The sequence below is a fragment of the Gorilla gorilla genome, chromosome 20 (genome assembly GCF_029281585.2).
Source record: "Gorilla gorilla gorilla isolate KB3781 chromosome 20, NHGRI_mGorGor1-v2.1_pri, whole genome shotgun sequence".
NCBI classification, from domain to species: Eukaryota; Metazoa; Chordata; class Mammalia; order Primates; family Hominidae; genus Gorilla; species Gorilla gorilla.
Genome location: NC_073244.2, coordinates 57,653,584 through 57,672,608, shown reverse-complemented (window position 1 = coordinate 57,672,608; position 19,025 = coordinate 57,653,584). Strand labels below are relative to the sequence as shown.

The following is a 19,025-nucleotide window of genomic DNA, read 5'->3' as shown; positions in this document are numbered from 1 at the left end:
GTGATTTTTGAAATATTCTGCCAGGCTTACATTCTGGAATAAGCCCTACATAGGCATGATGTGTAAGTATTTTTTTATATTGCTGAATTTAATTTACAAATATTTTGTCAAGGATTTTTGCATGAAGGATATTGGTCTATAGTTTCATTGCTTTGTTGTTGTCATTGTTCTTGTTTGTCTTTTTATGATTTTAGTAGCAAAATAACTCTGATTTTATGAAATGAATTGAATTCCCTCCTATTCTATTCTCTGGATGAGATTGTGCAGAATCGGTGTCAATTTCTTTTTAAACATTTGTTAGATTCTCAAGTGCAACCATCTGGGCTTGGAGATTTCCTTTTTAGGAGATATTTTAAATTCTGAATTCTATTTCCTTAATAGTTATAAGGCTACTAAAATGATGTATTTCATATTGGGTGTGTTGTGATCATTTGTGCTTTTAAATGGGTGGTCCATTTCATCTAAGTTGTCAAATTGTGTAGAGTTATTCCTAGTTTTCCACTATTATTCTTTTAGTGTCTGCAAAACCTATATCTCCTGTCTCATTCCTGATACTGACAATTTGTGTCTTCTCTTTGAATTTTTGAGAGTTTTGCTAAAACTATCAAAAGATTATTGATCTTTTCAAAGAATTAACTCTTTATTTCATTGATTTTCTAGGCTGTTTTTCTGTTTTCAATTTTATCGACTCCTGCTCTCCTCTTTATTATTTCCTTCCTTCCTTCTTGCTTTGGGTTTATTTTGCTCTTTTATTTTTTCCTAGCTTCTTGATGTGGGAGCTTAGATTATGGATTTTTCCTTTTTTCTAATACAACTATTTAGCACAATAAGTTTCACACTTAGCACTGCTTTATATATGTTCCATAAATTTTGATATATTGTATTTTCATTTCATTAAGTTAAATATAGTTTTAAAAATCTTTGAGACTCATCTTTAAACTATGAGTTATTTAGAGTTGTGTTGCTTAGCTTCCAAGTGCTTGGAGATCTTTCTGTAGTCATTAGCTTGATCAAATTATGGTCAGACAACTTACTCTGTTAAACTTCAATACTTTAGAACTTGTTGAGGTTTGTTTTACGGCTCTAGATAGAAGCCAATTCTCCATTACCATTTACAATGATATCAAAAATAACAAATACCTAGAATTAAATCTAAAGAAAGGTGAGAAACCTCTGCAAAACTCTGCTGAAAGATACTAAAGAACACCTAAGTAAATGGGAAACATACCATGTTTATGCTTTGGAAGACTCAATATAACAAAGATGTCAGTGTTCCCCAAATTGATCGATAAATTCAATGCAAATTCAATAAATATTACAGCAAGGTTTTGTATAAGTTAACAAAGTGATTCTAAAATTTATCAGAAAGTGATGGTTGGGCACGGTGGCTCACACCTGTAATCCTAGCACTTTGGGAGGCTGAGGCAAGAGGATTGCTTGATCCCAGGAGTTCAAGACCAGCCTGGGCAACACAGTGACACCCTGACTCTATACATATTTTTTAAAAAATTACCAGAAAATGAAAATGACAAGATAGCCAATACAATATTGAAGAAACTAAACAAAGTTATATGACTTACCCTAACAGATCAGGAAGTTTCATAAAACTATAATAATTTAGAGCGTGGTATTGCAAAAGATAAATAATTTTATCAATGGAATGAAACAGAGTTCAGATACAGATCCACACACAGACAATCAGTGATTTATGATAATTGTACCACTACAACTCACCAGGCAAAGATTAGTCCTTTTAATAGATATCTATATTGGGGGGGAATGTATCTTGACCCTTATCTCACACAAAATGTGAAAATTAATTTGAAATGGATCATAGACTTAAATGCAAAATATTTCAAACTATAAAGCAGGACTTCCAGAAGTCAGTGTGAAGAGCATGGGTGCCTTCCTCCCGGCAAAACAACCATTTAACTGACGAAAATTATTTTTTTTATAAAAACAACTAGTTAAGTCTCAGGAAATTGTCCTAAGGGCATACAGCAAATAAAGAAATGTTTATTCAAGAAATTCCACTCAATCTGTATAGAGCAGCGAGAGTCTGAGGGCATTTAAGCCACAAATTATCCCTATTCCCCACATCCCCAGCCAACTCTGTGTAACTGAAGCTCTATGCTGGGTAGTCACGGACAAGAAAATGGGACTCCACCTCTCCCCAGCTCCCAGCCTAGGGCTACAGTTTCAGTCCAGAAAGGGCAGTGCACCAGCATCTTTTATCCTGCTGTCTCCATGTTGCGGATGTGCTATATTAGTTAGAAATTGTGGCTTACAGCACCAGGGCTCCTTCTCCCATCCAGCCCCTCCTCCTAGCATGGAAGTTCCACGCCAAGTTTAGCAGGTGAAGCACACTGGGCTTCACTGATCCTGCCTGAGTTCACTCATGGGGCAGAGGTTCCACACAAGAAAGGGCAAACCGAGAAGAGGAGCAGCTACCACCCCCTCCCAGTGTTCTAGCTGTAGAGGAAAGACATCGCTGCAGGAGAAGCTGGCTGCTGTCCCTGACACCAGCTCCAGTCCAGTGGCTCAGCGGTTCTGCCCGGGGGAGAGGGAGGCCATCAGAACAGAGAGCTCCACAAGTCTCCCTAAAACTGGCTTTTCTTGAAAAGAGTGTGGAGAAGTTCATGCCTAAGAACACTGTACAAAAATATCTGAAATTTTGGTGCTAAAAAACCAAGAAGAGGGTGGTAATTCCATGACAGTAGTAACAAGAAACAAAAAGACCAGCTGGGCGCAGTGGCTCACGCCTGTAATCCCAGCACTTTGGGAGGCTGAGGCGGGCAGATGACGAGGTCAGGAGATCCAGACCATCCCGGCAAGCACGGTGAAACCCCGTCTCTACTAAAAAAAAAATACAAAAAAAATTAGCCAGGCGTGGTGGCGGGTGCCTGTAGTTCCAGCTACTTGGGAGGCTGAGGCAGGAGAATGGCGTGAACCCAGGAGGCAGAGGTTGCAGTGAGCTGAGATCACGCCACTGCACTCCAGCCTGGGCGACAGAGCGAGACTCCGTCAAAAACAAAACAAAACAAAACAAAACCCAAAAATCCAGGCAGAAGCTTAACAGAGAAAATCAGAAAAAGAGATAACTAAGAAGGGCCCTCCTCCTGGCGTCAGAGACAGCCTCAAACCCTGGCAACACTTTGTCTTGGCAAAAGGGTTAGACATTAAGCAGCCCACAGGCCTATTAAAAAGAATAGAGCAATCAATTAACAATTAGAGGAGTCTAACAGATGCAAGTGATACCAACAGAGGCAGACGGGCCAGAAGCTTAACAGAAACATCAGGAAAAAATAGTAAAAAAAGAATGAGTTCCTGTCCTTTGCAGGGACATGGATGAAGCTGGAAACCATCATCCTCAGCAAACTAACACAGGAACAGAAAACTAAACACCACATGTTCTCACTCAGAAGTGAGAGTTGAACTGTGAGAACACATGGACACAGGGAGGGGAACATCACACCCAGGGGCCTGTCAGGGGCTTGGGGGAAAAGGGAAGCAGCACATTAGGACAAATACCTAATGCATGCGGGGCTTAAAACCTAGATGACGGGTTGATAGGTGAAACAAACCACCATGGCACATGTAACAAACCTGCATGTTCAGCACATGAATCCCAGAACTTAAAGTAAAAATAATATATATATATATATACACACATATATAATTTGTAATAAAAAGGCAAAAGCTACCCCAAAAAAAGAACCCAGCTAAAACCATAATTATCTGGAGTAGTTAGCGATCCAGCACTCATGCCCAAGGCTGCACCCTCTGGAGAGCACTAATAAAATAGAATTGTGTAATAATATAAGCAATTATATAACTTGTAACTACTTATTAAAACAGTATAATTGCTCATTTCTTATCCTTTCTTCTCTTAACTGGTCTTAAAAGTAATGGCATAAAACAATATGTACATAATTGTATTGCTGGGAAAAATAAAGAATCTGATTTTAAAATGGGCAAAAGATCTGAATACCTAGTTCTCAAAAGAAGACATACAAACACTCAAGTATATGAAAAAAGTATATGAAAAAATGTTCAACATTACTTACATTAGGGAAATGCAAATCAAAACCACAATAAGATACCTCATCTCAGTTAAAATGGCTTTTATCAAAAAGACAAGAAATAACAGATGCTGGCAAGGATGCAGAGAAAGGGGAATACCCATACATGGGAAATGCCCATCCAGACCCAGATGGTGAATTTTACAAAACAATTAAAGAAGGCTTAATACCAATCATTCACAAACTTTTCAAAAAAACCAAACACAACTTTCCAGTCTATTCTGAGGCCTGTATTACCCTGATACCAAAACCAGACAAAGACATCACAAGGAAAAAAAACTACAGACCAACATCTCTTATGAATGTAAGTTCAAAAATCCTCAACAAAACATAGCAAACCAAATCCAGCAGCATATATAAAGAACGATACGCCATGACCAAGTGGATTTATCCCACGGATGCAAAGTTGGTTCAACATATGAAAATCAATTAATATAATACACCATCTTACTAAACTATAGGAGGGAGACACGTAATTCTCTCAAATGATACTGAAAGAGCATTTGACAAAATCTACACTCTTTCATGATAAAATACAAAGAACAAACTAGGAATAGAAGAGAATTTCCTCAACCTGTTAAAGAGCATCTACAATAAACTCACAGCTAACATCATACTTAATTGTGAACGACTGAATACTTTCCCCCTAATATCAGGGACAAGACAAGTATATCCACTCTTACCACTCTATTCAAGATAGCATTGGCGGTTCAAGCCATGAAAGTTAGGCAAGAAGATAAAATGAATTTAGACTGAGAAAGATAAAGTAAAATGATTTCTATTTGCAAATGACATGATTTTGTATGTTAAAAATCCTAAGGACCAGGCACAGTGGCTCACTCCTGTAATCCCAGCATTTTGGGAGACCAAGTGGGGAGGATCACTTGAGGTCAGAAGTTTGAAACCAGCTTGGTCAACATAGCGAGACCCCATCTGTATAAAAATAAAAACATAAAAAAATTAGCCAGCGATGGTGGCACATGCCTGTAGTTCTAGCTGCTCAGGAAGCTGAGGCAGGAGGATTACTTGAGCCCAGGAGTTCGAAGCTGCATTGAGCTATGATCACACCACTGCACGCCACCCTGCATGATAGAGTGAGATTCTGTCTCAAAAAAGAAAAAGAAAAAAAAAAAAAACCTAAGGAAGCTACTATGACCTAAAGACTAACAGAAAAACTCAACAGGATTGTAAGATAAAAGAGATCAACATATAAAAAGCAATTGTATACACTAGTAAAAAACCATCTAAATATGAAATTAAGAATATAATTCCACGTACCAAAGAGAATAAAATACTTATGAATAAATTGAACAGAAGAGGTGCAAGATTTGTGCATTAAAAACAACAAAACATTGTTGAAAAGAATTAAGAATATGTAAATAAATGGAAATACATCCATGTTCGCAAATTGGAAGACTTAATACTGTTCAGGTGCCAAAAATCCCAAATTGATCTATAGAATCAATGCAATCCATATCAAAGAACTTTTGTGAGATGAAGTGTCACTCTGTCACCCAGGCTGGAGTGCAGTGGCGTGATCATGACTCACTGCAACCTCCGCCTCACAGGCTTAAGTGATCCTCCCACCTCAGCCTCCCAAGTAGCTGGGACTACAGACGCACACCGCATGCCTGGCTAATTTTTTGCATTTTTTGGTAGCGATGGGGTCTCACCATATGGCCCAGGCTGGTCTCTTAACGCCTGAGATCAAGCCATCCACCTGCCTTGGCCTCCAAAAGTGCTGGGATTACAGGCGTGAGCCACAGCACCCAGCCTTCTCTGAGGAAATTAATCAGTTGATCCTAAAACTCATATTGAAACATAAAGGACCGAGAATAACTAAAACGATCTTGAAAAAGAACAAAATTGTAGAATTGATACTTCATGATTTCAAAGCTTACCACAAAGCTATAGTGACAGTGTAGGAGCTGACACACAGGATAGACATATAGATCAATGAATAAAACTAACAGTCAGAAAATAAACCCTTAGATTTGTTGAAATCAAATTTCAACAAAAGTGCTAGGACTATGAAGTAAGGGAACAAATGATTTTTCAACAAATGGTGCTGGGAAAACTGTATATTCATACACAAAAGAGTGGGCAGAAAGAGGATCTCTTCCTCATGCCATACACAAGGATTAACTCAAAATGTATCACAGACCTAAATACAAGAGCGAACATATAAAACTCTTAGCAGAAATGTAAAATAAGCAACCCACAGAAAGACAAATACCACACCATCTCACTTGTATGTAGAATCTAAAAGAGTTGAACTCATAGAAGTAGAGAGAAAGGCAGTTACCAGAGGATTGGTGTGGGCAGATGGGCAACAGGGAGATAAGCAAACGATATGAAGTTACAGTTAGACACGAAAGATAGGTTTTAGAGATCCACTGCAGGGCACGGTGACTATAATAAATAATAGTGTATTGTGGGCTAGACGTGATGGCTCATACCTGCAATCCCAGCACTTTGGGAGGCCAAGGAGGAGGGTTGCTTAAGCCTACAAGTTGGAGACCGGCCTGGGCAACACAGTGAGACATCGTCTCTATGAAAAACAAAATTAGCATGGTGTGGTGGTGCGTGCCTGTGGTCTCAGCTACTTGGGTGCTGAGGTGGAAGGATCACTTGAGCCTCAGAGGTAGAGGGTGCAGTGAGCTGTGATCACACCACTGCACTCCAGACTGGGCATCAGAGTGAGACCCTGCCTCTTAAAAAAACAAATGGTGTGTTGTATATTTCAAAATTGCTGAAGAGTATATTTTAAATGTTCTAGTGACAAAAAGTAATAAGTATATTAGCTGGTAGATATGGTAATTAATTTGATTTATCATTTAACAAGGCAAACATACATTAAATCATCATATTTTACCCCATAAATATACACAATTATTCTTTGTCAACTTCTTAAAAAGATTCCTAGCAGAAAACATACAAGTAAGTCTTAATGACCTTGAGTTAGGTAATATTTTCTTAGATATTACACCAAAAGCACAAGAGAGAAAAGAAAGAATAGACTTCATCAAAAATTAAAAACCTATGCACTGCAAGCAATAGCATCAAGGAAATGAACACAATCCACATAATGAGGAAAGTATTTGCAAATTATATATATGATAAGGGATGAGTATCCAGCATATCTTCTAAAACTCTTACAACTAAATAATAATAAAATAAATAACCCAATTTAAACATGGACAAATCTGAATAAACTTTTTCTCAAAAAGGAATACAAATGGCCAATAAGCACATGGAAAAGACACTCAGCATCGTTATTTACCAAGGAAACACAAATTAAAACTACACAGGATATCACACCCACCCACCCAGATGACTGTAATAAACAGGAAAATAGAAAATAACAAAGGTTGAAGAATCTGGAGAGAAATGTGAGCCCTCAGACACTGCTGGTGGGAATGTAATTGATGCAGCTCTGTGGAAAACAGTTTGCCAGTTCCTCAAAAAGTTAAACAGAATTACCATGTGGCACAGCAATTCCACTCCTATGTGTACACTCAAGATAACTGAAAACAGGTTCTCAAGCAAATACACATATACATATGTTTGTAACAGCACTATTCACAATAGCCAAATGGTGGAAACAGCCCAAGTGTCCATCAACAGATGAATGGATAAATGAATGCTGATACATGGATACAATTGAATTTATTCAGTTGTAAAAAGGAATGAAGTACTAATAAATTCTATAATGGGGATATGCCTTGAAAACATTAAGTTAAAAAAAAAGTTACACGAAAGGTCACTTATAAATGCTGTGATTCCATTTATATGAAATGTCCCAGATAGGTAAATCCATAGAGACAGAAAGCTGACTGGTGGTTGCCAAGGGTGAGGGTGGAGGGGAAGGGGAGGAACAGCTAAATGGGCATGCGGTGGTCGGGGGCTGTGGAGCCAGGTGACTCGGAGCTAAAAAGCAATTCTGGAAGATGACTGAGCTACTCTTCCTTCAACTTGAGAGAGAAAGGAAGAGAAGGAAGGAGAGGAGGGAAAAGACAGGGAGGGGAGAGGGGAAGAGAAGAGAGGGGGATGTGAGACAGAGGGACACAGGGAGATGGGGAGGGGGAGGCGGAGAGGGGAAGGGGGAGAGGGGAAGAGGGGGAGAGGTGGAAAGGGTGAGGGGGGAGAGGGAAAGAGAAAGAGAGAGAGAGAAAAAAGGGAGAGAGAGAAAAGAGAGAGAGAGAGAAAGAGAGGGAGAGAGAAAGAGAGGGAGAGAGAAAGAGAGAGAGAGAGAAGAGAGAGAGGGAGAGAGAGAGATGGTTGCCCAAAAAGAAGTTAGTGAACACAGCAGGCATTGCTCATCTTGATGGAATACACACAACAAAACTCAGTCCACTGCCTGGGCTGCCCTTACTTACCCAGCACACTCCTGGGGTAGTCGGTCCTCATGCCTGAGACACTGAACCTCATGATTTCCTGGCGCTGAGAGCCCAGGAACTCCAGGCAATAGTGCCTGGGCTACAGGGCTGGGTCTGGTTCGAGGGCAGGATGATCCCCTCATCACAGTCCCAACAGATTGCAGATCTAGTCTCCACTCCTCAGTGTCAACTGGCACAACCACAGTCCAATATCTGGAAGAGTCAGAGCTGATGAGCTGGCAGGGGACCTCTAGGAGCCCCCAACCCTATCCACAGTGCTATAATCCTACCTCCTTTCTTCTCCCTCCACTCACCACACCCATTCTCACCTATGGTCCCTTCTGAGTCTGAGCCCAGGAGTTCAAAAATAAAGATCAGCTGAGAGAAGAATGACAGTGATTCTGGGGTCACCAGATCATGCTCATGGGGCACAAGATGATGTCTCTGAGTTTCTTTGGTTGCTGTAACAGCTCAGAGCAGATTTTGGGACTGACTCTGTGTGCAGGTTCTGGGCATTGGGCTTGGCAGGTGAAGAAATGCAGGGAGGGCTCTGGAAAGGGTTAAGCTTCTGGAATTTGCAGGTGGGGAAGAGAGATTGCAATGCAGTCAGAGAGGACACGGGTGATTATGAGGTGGGAAACCAAGAATTAAACAGGGAAGAGAGAATTAAGTTTGAGGTTCAGAGGTACATTAGGGATAACAGTAGGCATTAGCTCAACCTGGGGCAAGGGTTACCTTACCGAAGATTCTGGGCACCATGGAGCTTCAGAGCAGCTGATGGGACAGCAGCAGTGCAAATGGGTCAGCGACTTTATACAGGGACTTACGTAGGCTATGAACTTATCCACATTTAGGGAGGTGCCCAGAAGCACTGGCCTCTTGGAAAGGGTGGGGCATGAGAAGCCACAGAAAGCATAAGAAAAAACTGCATCAACAGCTTAGTAAGATGTTCCTGGACCTGTTCCAAGTGGCTGCTACCTTCTCAGACCTCTCGAAATCTCAGAGTAAAGGCTTCCCTAGAACCTTTCAAAGCCGTGAGTGAGTGTCATTCTTTGAACTCTGCCCACGGCAAAGCGACTTGAAAGAGACTCCTTGGCTCTCACTTACCTGAGAGCATACTACTCACCAAACATCACAGCTGGTGATGAAACTTCATATTCATCCACCCTGAAGTTTCAAGGGGTCCCTCTACTCCCCATCTCAGTCCAGCTCCAGACCTGCACTATGAGAAACAAACGCACCCGTCCAAACCCAAAGAATGGACTCAGAGACACAGAAAACAGTGGAAGCAAGACTTTTAATGACGGTCTTGCAAGATTGAACGTCTGGTAGGCAGGCACACCCAGTACGGTTACAACAAGCAATTTATCCCCTAGTGCACAAGTCTCTCCCCTGGTTCCTCGTAGGCTAAGTACGATGGGGTCACAATCTTCCCAGACGTCGCCTATTGGTTGCTGGGTTGAGGCTTTTAGGTGTTTTCTTTAGGATTGTCTCACTGCATTTTGTTGCAGCCTATAATGCACTGCAATCAAAGCCAGCTCCAGGGCTTTTCAAGTATTTGACTTATGACCTAGGCAGTCAGGCAAGCTGATAAGAATAGATAAAGTGAGCTATTTTGCTGGCTAGTAAACTTTCATTCTAGACTAAACTCTGGTTTGGGAGAGGGTAACTAAGGGGACCCCGACAAGCATGCACCAGCTATGGGCCTAGTATATTCTGTCCTTCCATAGTTTGTGGGCCTCAGCCTATCTGAGGTACTTTGTCTTGGAAATGGACCACCATATCCATTATTATAATTGTAGACAGCACTGTCTATAATTCTTCAGAGTCATTTAGGGGAAACTGTGAAGATGCAGCATAATCTAGAAAAAGAGCAGGGGCTGTAAAAACCCTGCCAGGGAGAACAGAAAAGGAACAGACAGTGATAGAATAGACATCTGGGATTCATAGAATAGATGGAAAGGCAGCCCCTTTTTGTTGTTGTTTCTGGAGTGCTTTGTCCAAGGAAACGCTCCTTCTGTGTTTCTTACTGTTATTTTATTGTCACCATCACTATTATTTGTGTCACGGGATAGCATGTGGGCTATTATTAGAATGCACTCCTGTGTTTTCCATTGACTTCCTTCCCATCCCACAGTGAGACGGGTGGGAGGGTGAGACAGAGATCAGGAGAGGTGTTAGGGCTTTATAAAAGTGCATTGTTAGTAGAAGAGTTCTGGACCTGATAAGTGAATTTAGAAAGGTTGTAGGGTATGAAGTTAACACACAAAAGTCAATTGTATTCCTTTATACTGGCAAGAACTAGTGGATACAATAATTTAAAGAAAAAAAATGCCATTTACAATACCCCCCTCCCCAAAAACTGAACTGGTATACTGTAAATCTAGGAGAACATGTAAAGGATGTGTACGATTAAAGTATTCAAGGAAACCTTAAATACAGAGTGGTATATCATGTCGTGGTTTGGAATCTGTAATTTAGGTAAGATGCCAATTCCTTCCAAATTATCTACAGATTTAACACAATTCCAATCAAACCCAAGCAGGATTTGTCTGAGAGAGAAACAAAATAACTCTAGAATTTATACAGAAAAGCAATGGAAACTAGAATGGCCAACACAATTTTGGATGAGGAAAGACGGTAGAGGACTCACACTATCCAATTTCACAATTACTCAAGCTACAGTAATGACAACAATGTAGTATTGGCAAATGGATAGACATGGATAGACACATAGAACAAAGGAACAGAATAGGTTCCAGAAATAAACCCAAACAAATATAGTAAATTGTCTTTTGGCAAAGATGTAAAGGCAATTCAATGGGGGAAAAGATAGTCATTTCAACAAATGGTGTGAGACAATGGGCATGCATATGAAAAAAAAAAGAAGACTTCTACCAAAGCTCACACTCTATACAAAAGTTAACTCCAAATGGTCTAGATATGAAAAGTAAAACTACGTATTTCAAGAAGAAGGCATCAGAGAAAACATTTATACCTTGGGAAAAGACATCAAAAGCATTATCCATTTTTTAAAAACAGATTGGACTTATCAAAATTTTAAAGTTAAACTTGATGAACAAATTGTTAAGTGAAGCAACAGACAAGCTACCAACTGCAGAAAGTGTCTGTGAATCACATCTCTAACATAGGACTTGAATCCAGAGTATATGAAAAACTCTCAAAACTCAAAGTGAAACAACAAACAAAATCATTAAGCATCGGCAAAATATCTGAACAGATGCTTTACAAAACAGGATATACAGATAGCAAATAAGCACACGAGAAGTTGTTCAACACCATTAGCCATACTGGAACTACAAATTAAAACCAGTGAGATACTATCTCCCATCTACTAGAATTGGTAAAATTTAAATATATATATTAAATAAATAAATACACACACACACACACACACACATATATGAGTGTGTCCTTAATTCTCTACCAGTGAGGGAAGCTGGAAGCAAGATGGGAAGGTGGAGAGAAGAAACCCTGAAAGGAACTAAGAGTTACTGGAAGGAGGGCTTTAATCTGGTGAGTGGGTCATTCACTGGTAGGTAAGTCATGTGTGGAAGCCTGTTTGGGGTGTTGCAAGGATTGACTGTGTTGGACTGGACGAGGGAGGGCCACTGGGGGTGTAAGTGAAAAAGTACCGGAGTATGTGTATTTAGATATTATGAAATTATACACAAACATATATGAAAGAGAGAGAGAGAATATCGACAATACCAAGTGCTAACAAGCAAGTAAAGACACTGAATTTCTCATATTTTACTGATGGAAATGAAAATGGTATATATATATAATTCCGAAAAACATTTTGGCTGTTTTTATAAAATTATACATTTACCATACAACCCATCATTCACACTCCTGTGTATTTATCCCAGAGAAATGAAACTTATGTTCCCACCAAAAAAGCACAATCGTTCATAGTATTTTACTTGTAATAGCAAAAAAGTGGAAACAACTCAAATATCTATCAACAGGGGAAATGGGAGACACACCGTGGTACACACACACAATGGAAACTTTTGAGCAATAAAAAGACAAGGAACTATTTACATACACCATGACTTGGCAAGATCTCAAAGGCACCATGTCAGATACAAGAAGTTGGTCTCAACAATTACATAGGTAAGAATCAACTTAGCCTTTCCTGTGACACTCAGGAAAGGCAAAACTATAGGAAAGAGTGAATGCCAGGGGTTGGGGTTGGGTTTGGGGTGATGGAACTGCTCTGTAACCTGATTTTGGTCGTGACTACATGAATCTATACCTGTGTTTAAATCCATTAAGTTGTGCATAGAAAACAGTCAACTTACTGTATGTTTTTAAATAAAATAAAATCAGGGTGTGGAAACTGACCTTTGTATTCACTTATTTATTCAGAAATAATTTTGAATACATATTTTATACTAACTGCTGTTCTAGCTGCAAAGAATATAGCAGTGAGCAAAATAAGGGGTTTAATTTTGTTTAGAAGACACAGAAAATAAACATCGAGTAAGTATATTTGATATGATATGATATGAGATATGATATGATATGATACGATATGATACGATATCAACCAATGATGTATGCCATGGAAAAAATAACAAAGGAGTTTAGGAGATAGAGAATTACGTGGACAGGTATCAGCAAGTCATGACTTGAGGGTCGACTGCCAGAAGCTAAGAATAATTGTGTTGTATCAATGGTCAAAAAGATCAAAAGAGGAGTAACATTTCATGACACATTTAAAATATATGAAATTATATGAATTATATGAAGTTGGCATTTCAGTATCCATAAATAAGGTTTTACTGGAACACAGCCATATTCACTCATTCATTCATGTATTGTCGTCATGCTTCTTCACTACAATGGCAGAACTGAGTGGTTGCAGAAGAGACTTATGTTTTGCAAAGCCTGACTCTTTACATAAAAAGTATGCCAACCCCTGCTGTAAACAATGCTAAGTGAAGGTGGTCAGGGAAGGCCTCTGTGATGAGTTATTTTCTGAGCAGAGGCCTGACAGAGGTGAGGGGTGGGCCCACAGGTTACTGGAAGAATCCCCTGGGGTTCTAGCCCCAGTTGGGGTTGCCTGCATGGGGCACTCAACAAATAACAGAGGCCATGTGTTGGGTCTGAATGAGGGAATGTGAAGTGGCAAGTGATGGGTCACAGTAGACCAAGGGCCTGTTTATATAGCTCAGTAGGCCACTGTGCACAATCTTGATATTCTCTGAGCCACAGGGAAGCCCTTGGAGGGGTTTGAGCAGAGACAATATCTATAGTGCCTGGCAAATGGGAAGGGGTTTATAAATGTGAGCTATTGTTATTGCCAACGATACCATCTGATAATATAGTTGACTCTTGAACAATGTGTGGATTGGGGTGCTGACACCCTTGGGCAGTTGAAAATCTGCATATAATTTTTGATTCCCTAAAAATGTAACTACTGGCTGGGCCTGGTGGCTCACACCTGTAGTCCCAGTACTTTGGGAGGCTGAAGCAGGAGGATTGCTTGAGCCCAGGAATTCAAGGCTGGAGTGAGCCATGATTGCACCACTGCACTCCATCCTAGGTAACAGAGTGAGACGCTTGTCTCAAAAAAAAAGAAGAAAACAAAAAACGTAACTACAAATAGCCTACTGTTGATGGGCAGCCTTACTGATAACATAAACAGTAAATTAATACATAGTTTGTATATTCTATGTGTTATACACTACATTCTTACAATAAAGTAAAATAGAGAAAAGAACATGTTATTAAGAATCACGAGAAAGAGAAAATATATTTACTATGTGTTCAGTGGAAGTGGATCATCATAAAGGTCTTCATCCTTGTCTTCACACTGATGAGGGTGATGAGGAAGAAGAAGCATTGGTCTTGCTGTCTCAGGGGTGGCAGAGGTGGAAGAAAATACAAATGGACCTGCATAGTTCAAGCCTGTGTTGTTCAAACATCAACTGCAGTAACATGTAACAGTCAACCCCTGCATTTCCACCCAGCAACCTCACACAGCCAGTGCATTTATAGGAGTTAAATGAAATTTTCTCTCATTTTGTAATGTACAGGTATTCTTCACTATATAAACTTACACTATAACAATATTTGCTGTGAAGGCTTGACAGTGATAAGCTAAATGAGATTATCTGTATCAAAAGCTGTTATAATGTGCATGTAGAAGCCAGTGGAAGCTTTTAAATTGGCAGAAGTACAGGCAAAAGGATGCAGAGTGCAATTAGCCAATGTCAGCAGCTCTCTGGGCTTGTCTGTACATACAGAGCAGTATCTCTCATCTTCCCTACCATTTTCCAGAGGCTTTCACCCAGCATGGGTCCCAGTAATAATATCTGTCAGCCACCAGTCGTGCTACCTACTAAAGTCCAATTTAAATAGTCTCTTTCATATAATTATTTAAACATAGATAGATAACATACTTGTATATTTATATTACATCACAGTGCATTGTTTTTTCATTGCAGAAGGAATAGATAATTTGATTCAGATATTACGCAACATATTTCTTACTTCAGATACCCATACTCACCAGTGAGTAAATGTTAACAAAGAATAACTCTTCTCAATGCTATATTTCACGTAGAAACCCTGGATAGACTGCTAGAAAGCTTTTTAAGAGTATTTTTGTAATGTTTGAGGAAATTACCTGGTGGTATTAACTGGGCTAGGAACATTATTATTTTTGTCACTTAAAATAATAGAATGCAAGTTTCTACATTCTGAAAATTTTCCATCCAACATACTTCCCAAGATGGATTCACTTGGCATGATAAGGGGTGTGTGTGGGGTCCCAGTTTACATGAACTTTATACACACATTTACGTTATTGGATGCTTGTAAGTCATTATTTCATTGTGCTTAAAGAGGAAACTGTAGCTCAGAGAGGTTAAGTAAATTTTTAGAATTCCACAACTGGTAATGGTGTACCTGGGTCCCTAAAGTCATGAGAGAGAATTATGAGAGTATTATTGGAAACTTCAAAGGTACTGAAGCCAGAATCTGCTAACAGCACTGATCTCTGAGGAGGGCAAATGAGCAAGGGAGGGGTGAGGTAAAAGGAGGAGAAGGATACTTTATTTGTAACTTTTAAAAACAGAAGTTTTGTTCTTTGCATGCATATCTTTGATAATTTAGGGTGAATTCGGGTTGGGCAAATACCCAGGAGACTAACCAATGGCAAGACAATGACAGAGGTAAGCATGAGTCCTGTGGGATGCATAGAGTGAGTGCTTAATTCTCTATCAGTGAGGGAAGTTGGAAGCAGGGTGGGAAGATGGGGAGAAGGAGAAACCCTGAAGGGAACTAAGAGTTACTGTGAGGAGGGCTTCAAGCAGGTGCTGGTAGGTGAGTCATGTTGTTGAAGCCTGTTCTGGGTGTTTCTAGGAGTGGCTGTTCAGCTGGATGACGGAGGGCCACCGTGTGTGTAGGTGGAGAAGGTGCTAGAGGGAAAGGCAGGCCCAGGTAGTGAAGGGCCTTGTGGGATGAGCTGGGAGCCTGGGTTCCATCCTAGACATGGTGGAGAGTCGTTCAATAATTTTAAGCAGTGAAACTCATGACCAGATTTGCATTCTTCTAAAACCAGGCCCCACTCTGTGATCCTGGTGTGTCTTCCCAGACACCCGGGACTATCACAGTCACCATTGCAGCAGGGCAGCGTTTTCCGGCACACTATTATCACCTTGCTCATGTGTTTATTTACTTTGCAAAAATATTGGTTTGTTGGTGTCAGAGACAATTCCCCATGGATCTCTTGCATTTTTGCTGGCCTGGCAGTGAGGCATTGACTGTCCTTTTGTTCCACACTCTTTTCAAGGATGTTTGTGTAGTGAACTGCCTTGGAAGATAGAGGTAAGATTTCCCTTTAGAGCAAAGAATACTTGTTTACTGTCCTGTATAAAAATAATACTCTCTTCCTCCAGGTCATTTAGGCTCTGATAAAACCCTAATAATTTAGATTCTGGTAAAATGCTTTCTCTTAATGGCAGAGCTTGTTAAGAAGAACAGAATACTCTGGTGTGTTTCACAGCGGTTACTTTCCCCCTTCCCACTTCATGCCAGACCATGAAGGAGATTTTTCTCCCATGTTCACTGTGAGAACCTGATAGGGTTCCTGGAGGTAAAACTCTTAGAAAAGTGCAGAGGCTCCCCTTAGACTGGGCCCCCTGGAGTTTTTAATTCTCAGACTGCTCCACCCTGAGCCTCCAGGAATTCATTCATTAGACTTCATGTTTTCCTGTCCTGGTACTGGTTCCCACAGGGGTTTCTGGTCATGGGTTTCTGTTGCAGTAGTTTTGATTCTCTGTATCCACCTGCCTGTCTCAACAAATCGTAGGGTAGTAGTTTGCTCTGTGATCCCACTTATCTAAGAGTTGTTAATTTTTTACTTTGTTCAGTATTTACTTTCTGTTAAGATGGAGTGATGAGTTCCAAGCCTCTTACATGCTTGACTAGAAACTGGGAGTCCCAGAGAACATTTTCTTCAGAGATGAGGTCTCGCTATGTTGCCTACGTTAGACTTGAACTCTTTGGCTCAAGTGATCCTCCCACCTTAGCCTCCTGAGTATTTGGGATTACAGGCTTGTGCCGCTGTGCCCAGCTCAAAAACCTACTTTTAATAATGTTCATCCTCTGGAAGCTGAGACTTTCTTTATGACCCAACATATGATCAATTTAGCGTAAATGTTCTATGTAGACTTGAAAAACATGTAAGTTCTACCATTTTGATATATATATATATAGATAGATAGATAGATAGATAGATATAGATATAGATATAGGCTGGGCGTGGTGGCTCATGCTTGTAATTCCAGCACTTCGGGAGGCTGAGGTGTGTAGGATCACCTGAGGTCAGTTCAAGACCAACCTGGCCAACATGGTGAAACCCCGTCTCTACCAAAAATACAAAAATTGGCCCAGCATGGTGGTGCACACCTGTAATCCCAGCTACTCAGGAGGCTGAGGCAGGAGAATCGTTTGAACCCAGGAGGTGGAGGTTGCAATGAGCTGAGATCATGTCACTGCACTCCAGCCTGGGCGACAAGAATGAAACTCCGTCTCAAAATGTGTGTGTGTGTGTGTGTGTGTGTGAGTGTGTGAAATATATGTGTATCTCATACTATATATACATATATACATATACACATATAAATATATACACACATATAAATATATATAGACATATACACATATAAGTTTGGTTATGTGTGTTAGTTGCATTGTTCAAATTTTTAGCACATTCTGATTTTTTGTTCTCCTTATTACATAAGCTATCCCAAAAAGTGTATTAAAGTCTTTCACCACAGTTGTGAACTTGCTTATTTCCACTTTTATTTTAGTTACTTTTTTCAAGCTAAGTAATTAGGTATATTCAGATTCATAATTATTATATGTTCCATTTGGATTGATCCCTGTGTCATTATTACTTGTCCTGCTTTATCTCTAGCTTTATCTTTTGCATTAAAGCCTACCTTGGTATTCACTTAGCTACAGTAATTTTCTTTTGCTAGTGTTTGCATGATGTATCTTTTCTACATACTAATTTTTAACATTTCTGGAACCTCATATGTAACATAGATTTCTTACATGTGCAAAGAGGTTCTTTCTTAAATTCAGCCTTAAAATCTTAGAATTCAATTTGAATGATTTCGTTTTTTAAAAAAAAAAATTGGTTTTGATTGGGGAGAGGAGCTGAGATGGCCAACTAGATGCAGCCAGGAAGAGCTTCTCCCACCAAGGGACTGACCATCAAGAAGACCAGCATACACCAAGCAGATCTTCTAAAGGAAGGCATTGAGAGTGGAGTGAGGGAGGCAGGCCCTCAGCTGCAAGGGGAGGAAGCTGGAAACCCTGCACAGGGTTGCTGAGCATGAGGACTTGTTCCTGGCCCTGAACAGCTCCTGGGGAAGTAGGGAGTTAAATAGGCATGGAGTGGCCCACTCTTGCCAGAGACCTCCAGAATCCTAGCTGCAAAAGGTCCCACAGCCCCCATGGACATTTGCGCTGGCACAGAGAGCTGCTTGGAGAGTTGGCAGGGACAGGACTCTAGCCTGTGTAGAGCCCAGAGAGTCTGGTTTGGAAACAGCTGCAGTGGAGCATGGACAGGGATGCTCATTCTCCAAGGCTCACCTTGCTCCTCTAGGTGGCTTTGGCCTTTCTTGACTGTCAGACCTGGACAGAATAGGACTATCTTGCCTAGGAGATGGGGCCAGTCTGATACAAGTGCCTCTCAGTGTGCTGGCCTCTCCCAAGTTCCCTACCTGCCACATCTGTTTGTGGCAAAGCCTCAGTTGCCAAACTAAGGTGCTTCCCAGGGGCCACTGCCTTAGCCCTTTCACCAGTAGACCCTGTCCAACTATCAGAGAGCCTCTGCAGACAGGTCCCACCAGGATGCACCCAGCCAAAGCCTCCTCTCACCACTTTGCCAGCAAGCACTCACCCACAGCCTCCCCTCAACACTTTGCCAGCATGCACATGCACACAGACATCAATGCTCCACCACCACCAGCACATGTGTGAGTGAAGATCCCACTGCTGTGACCCAGATGAAGCA

At 40.6% G+C, this 19,025-nt stretch overlaps 1 protein-coding gene across 6 annotated transcripts in view; it reads right to left on the bottom strand.

The window, feature by feature from the left end:
* IGFL2 (IGF like family member 2) overlaps window positions 1-19,025 on the bottom strand; it is a 136,111-nt gene that overhangs the window by 56,032 nt on the left and 61,054 nt on the right. Inside the window, exons 1-2 of one of the 6 annotated variants that reach the window (XM_004061011.4) lie at window positions 9,588-9,718; window positions 8,462-8,674 (exon numbers count right to left, since the gene is read on the bottom strand). The exons of 1 other annotated variant lie outside the window; for it this stretch is intronic. In XM_004061011.4, the coding sequence (XP_004061059.1) occupies window positions 8,462-8,513 (52 nt within the window). In that variant the 5' untranslated portion in view covers window positions 8,514-8,674; window positions 9,588-9,718. Of the gene's footprint in view, window positions 1-8,461; window positions 8,693-9,201; window positions 9,562-9,587; window positions 9,719-19,025 lie in introns of those variants that run through there. 4 more of the 6 variants (XM_063701469.1, XM_055369791.2, XM_055369793.2 and 1 more) reach the window with 4 other exon arrangements.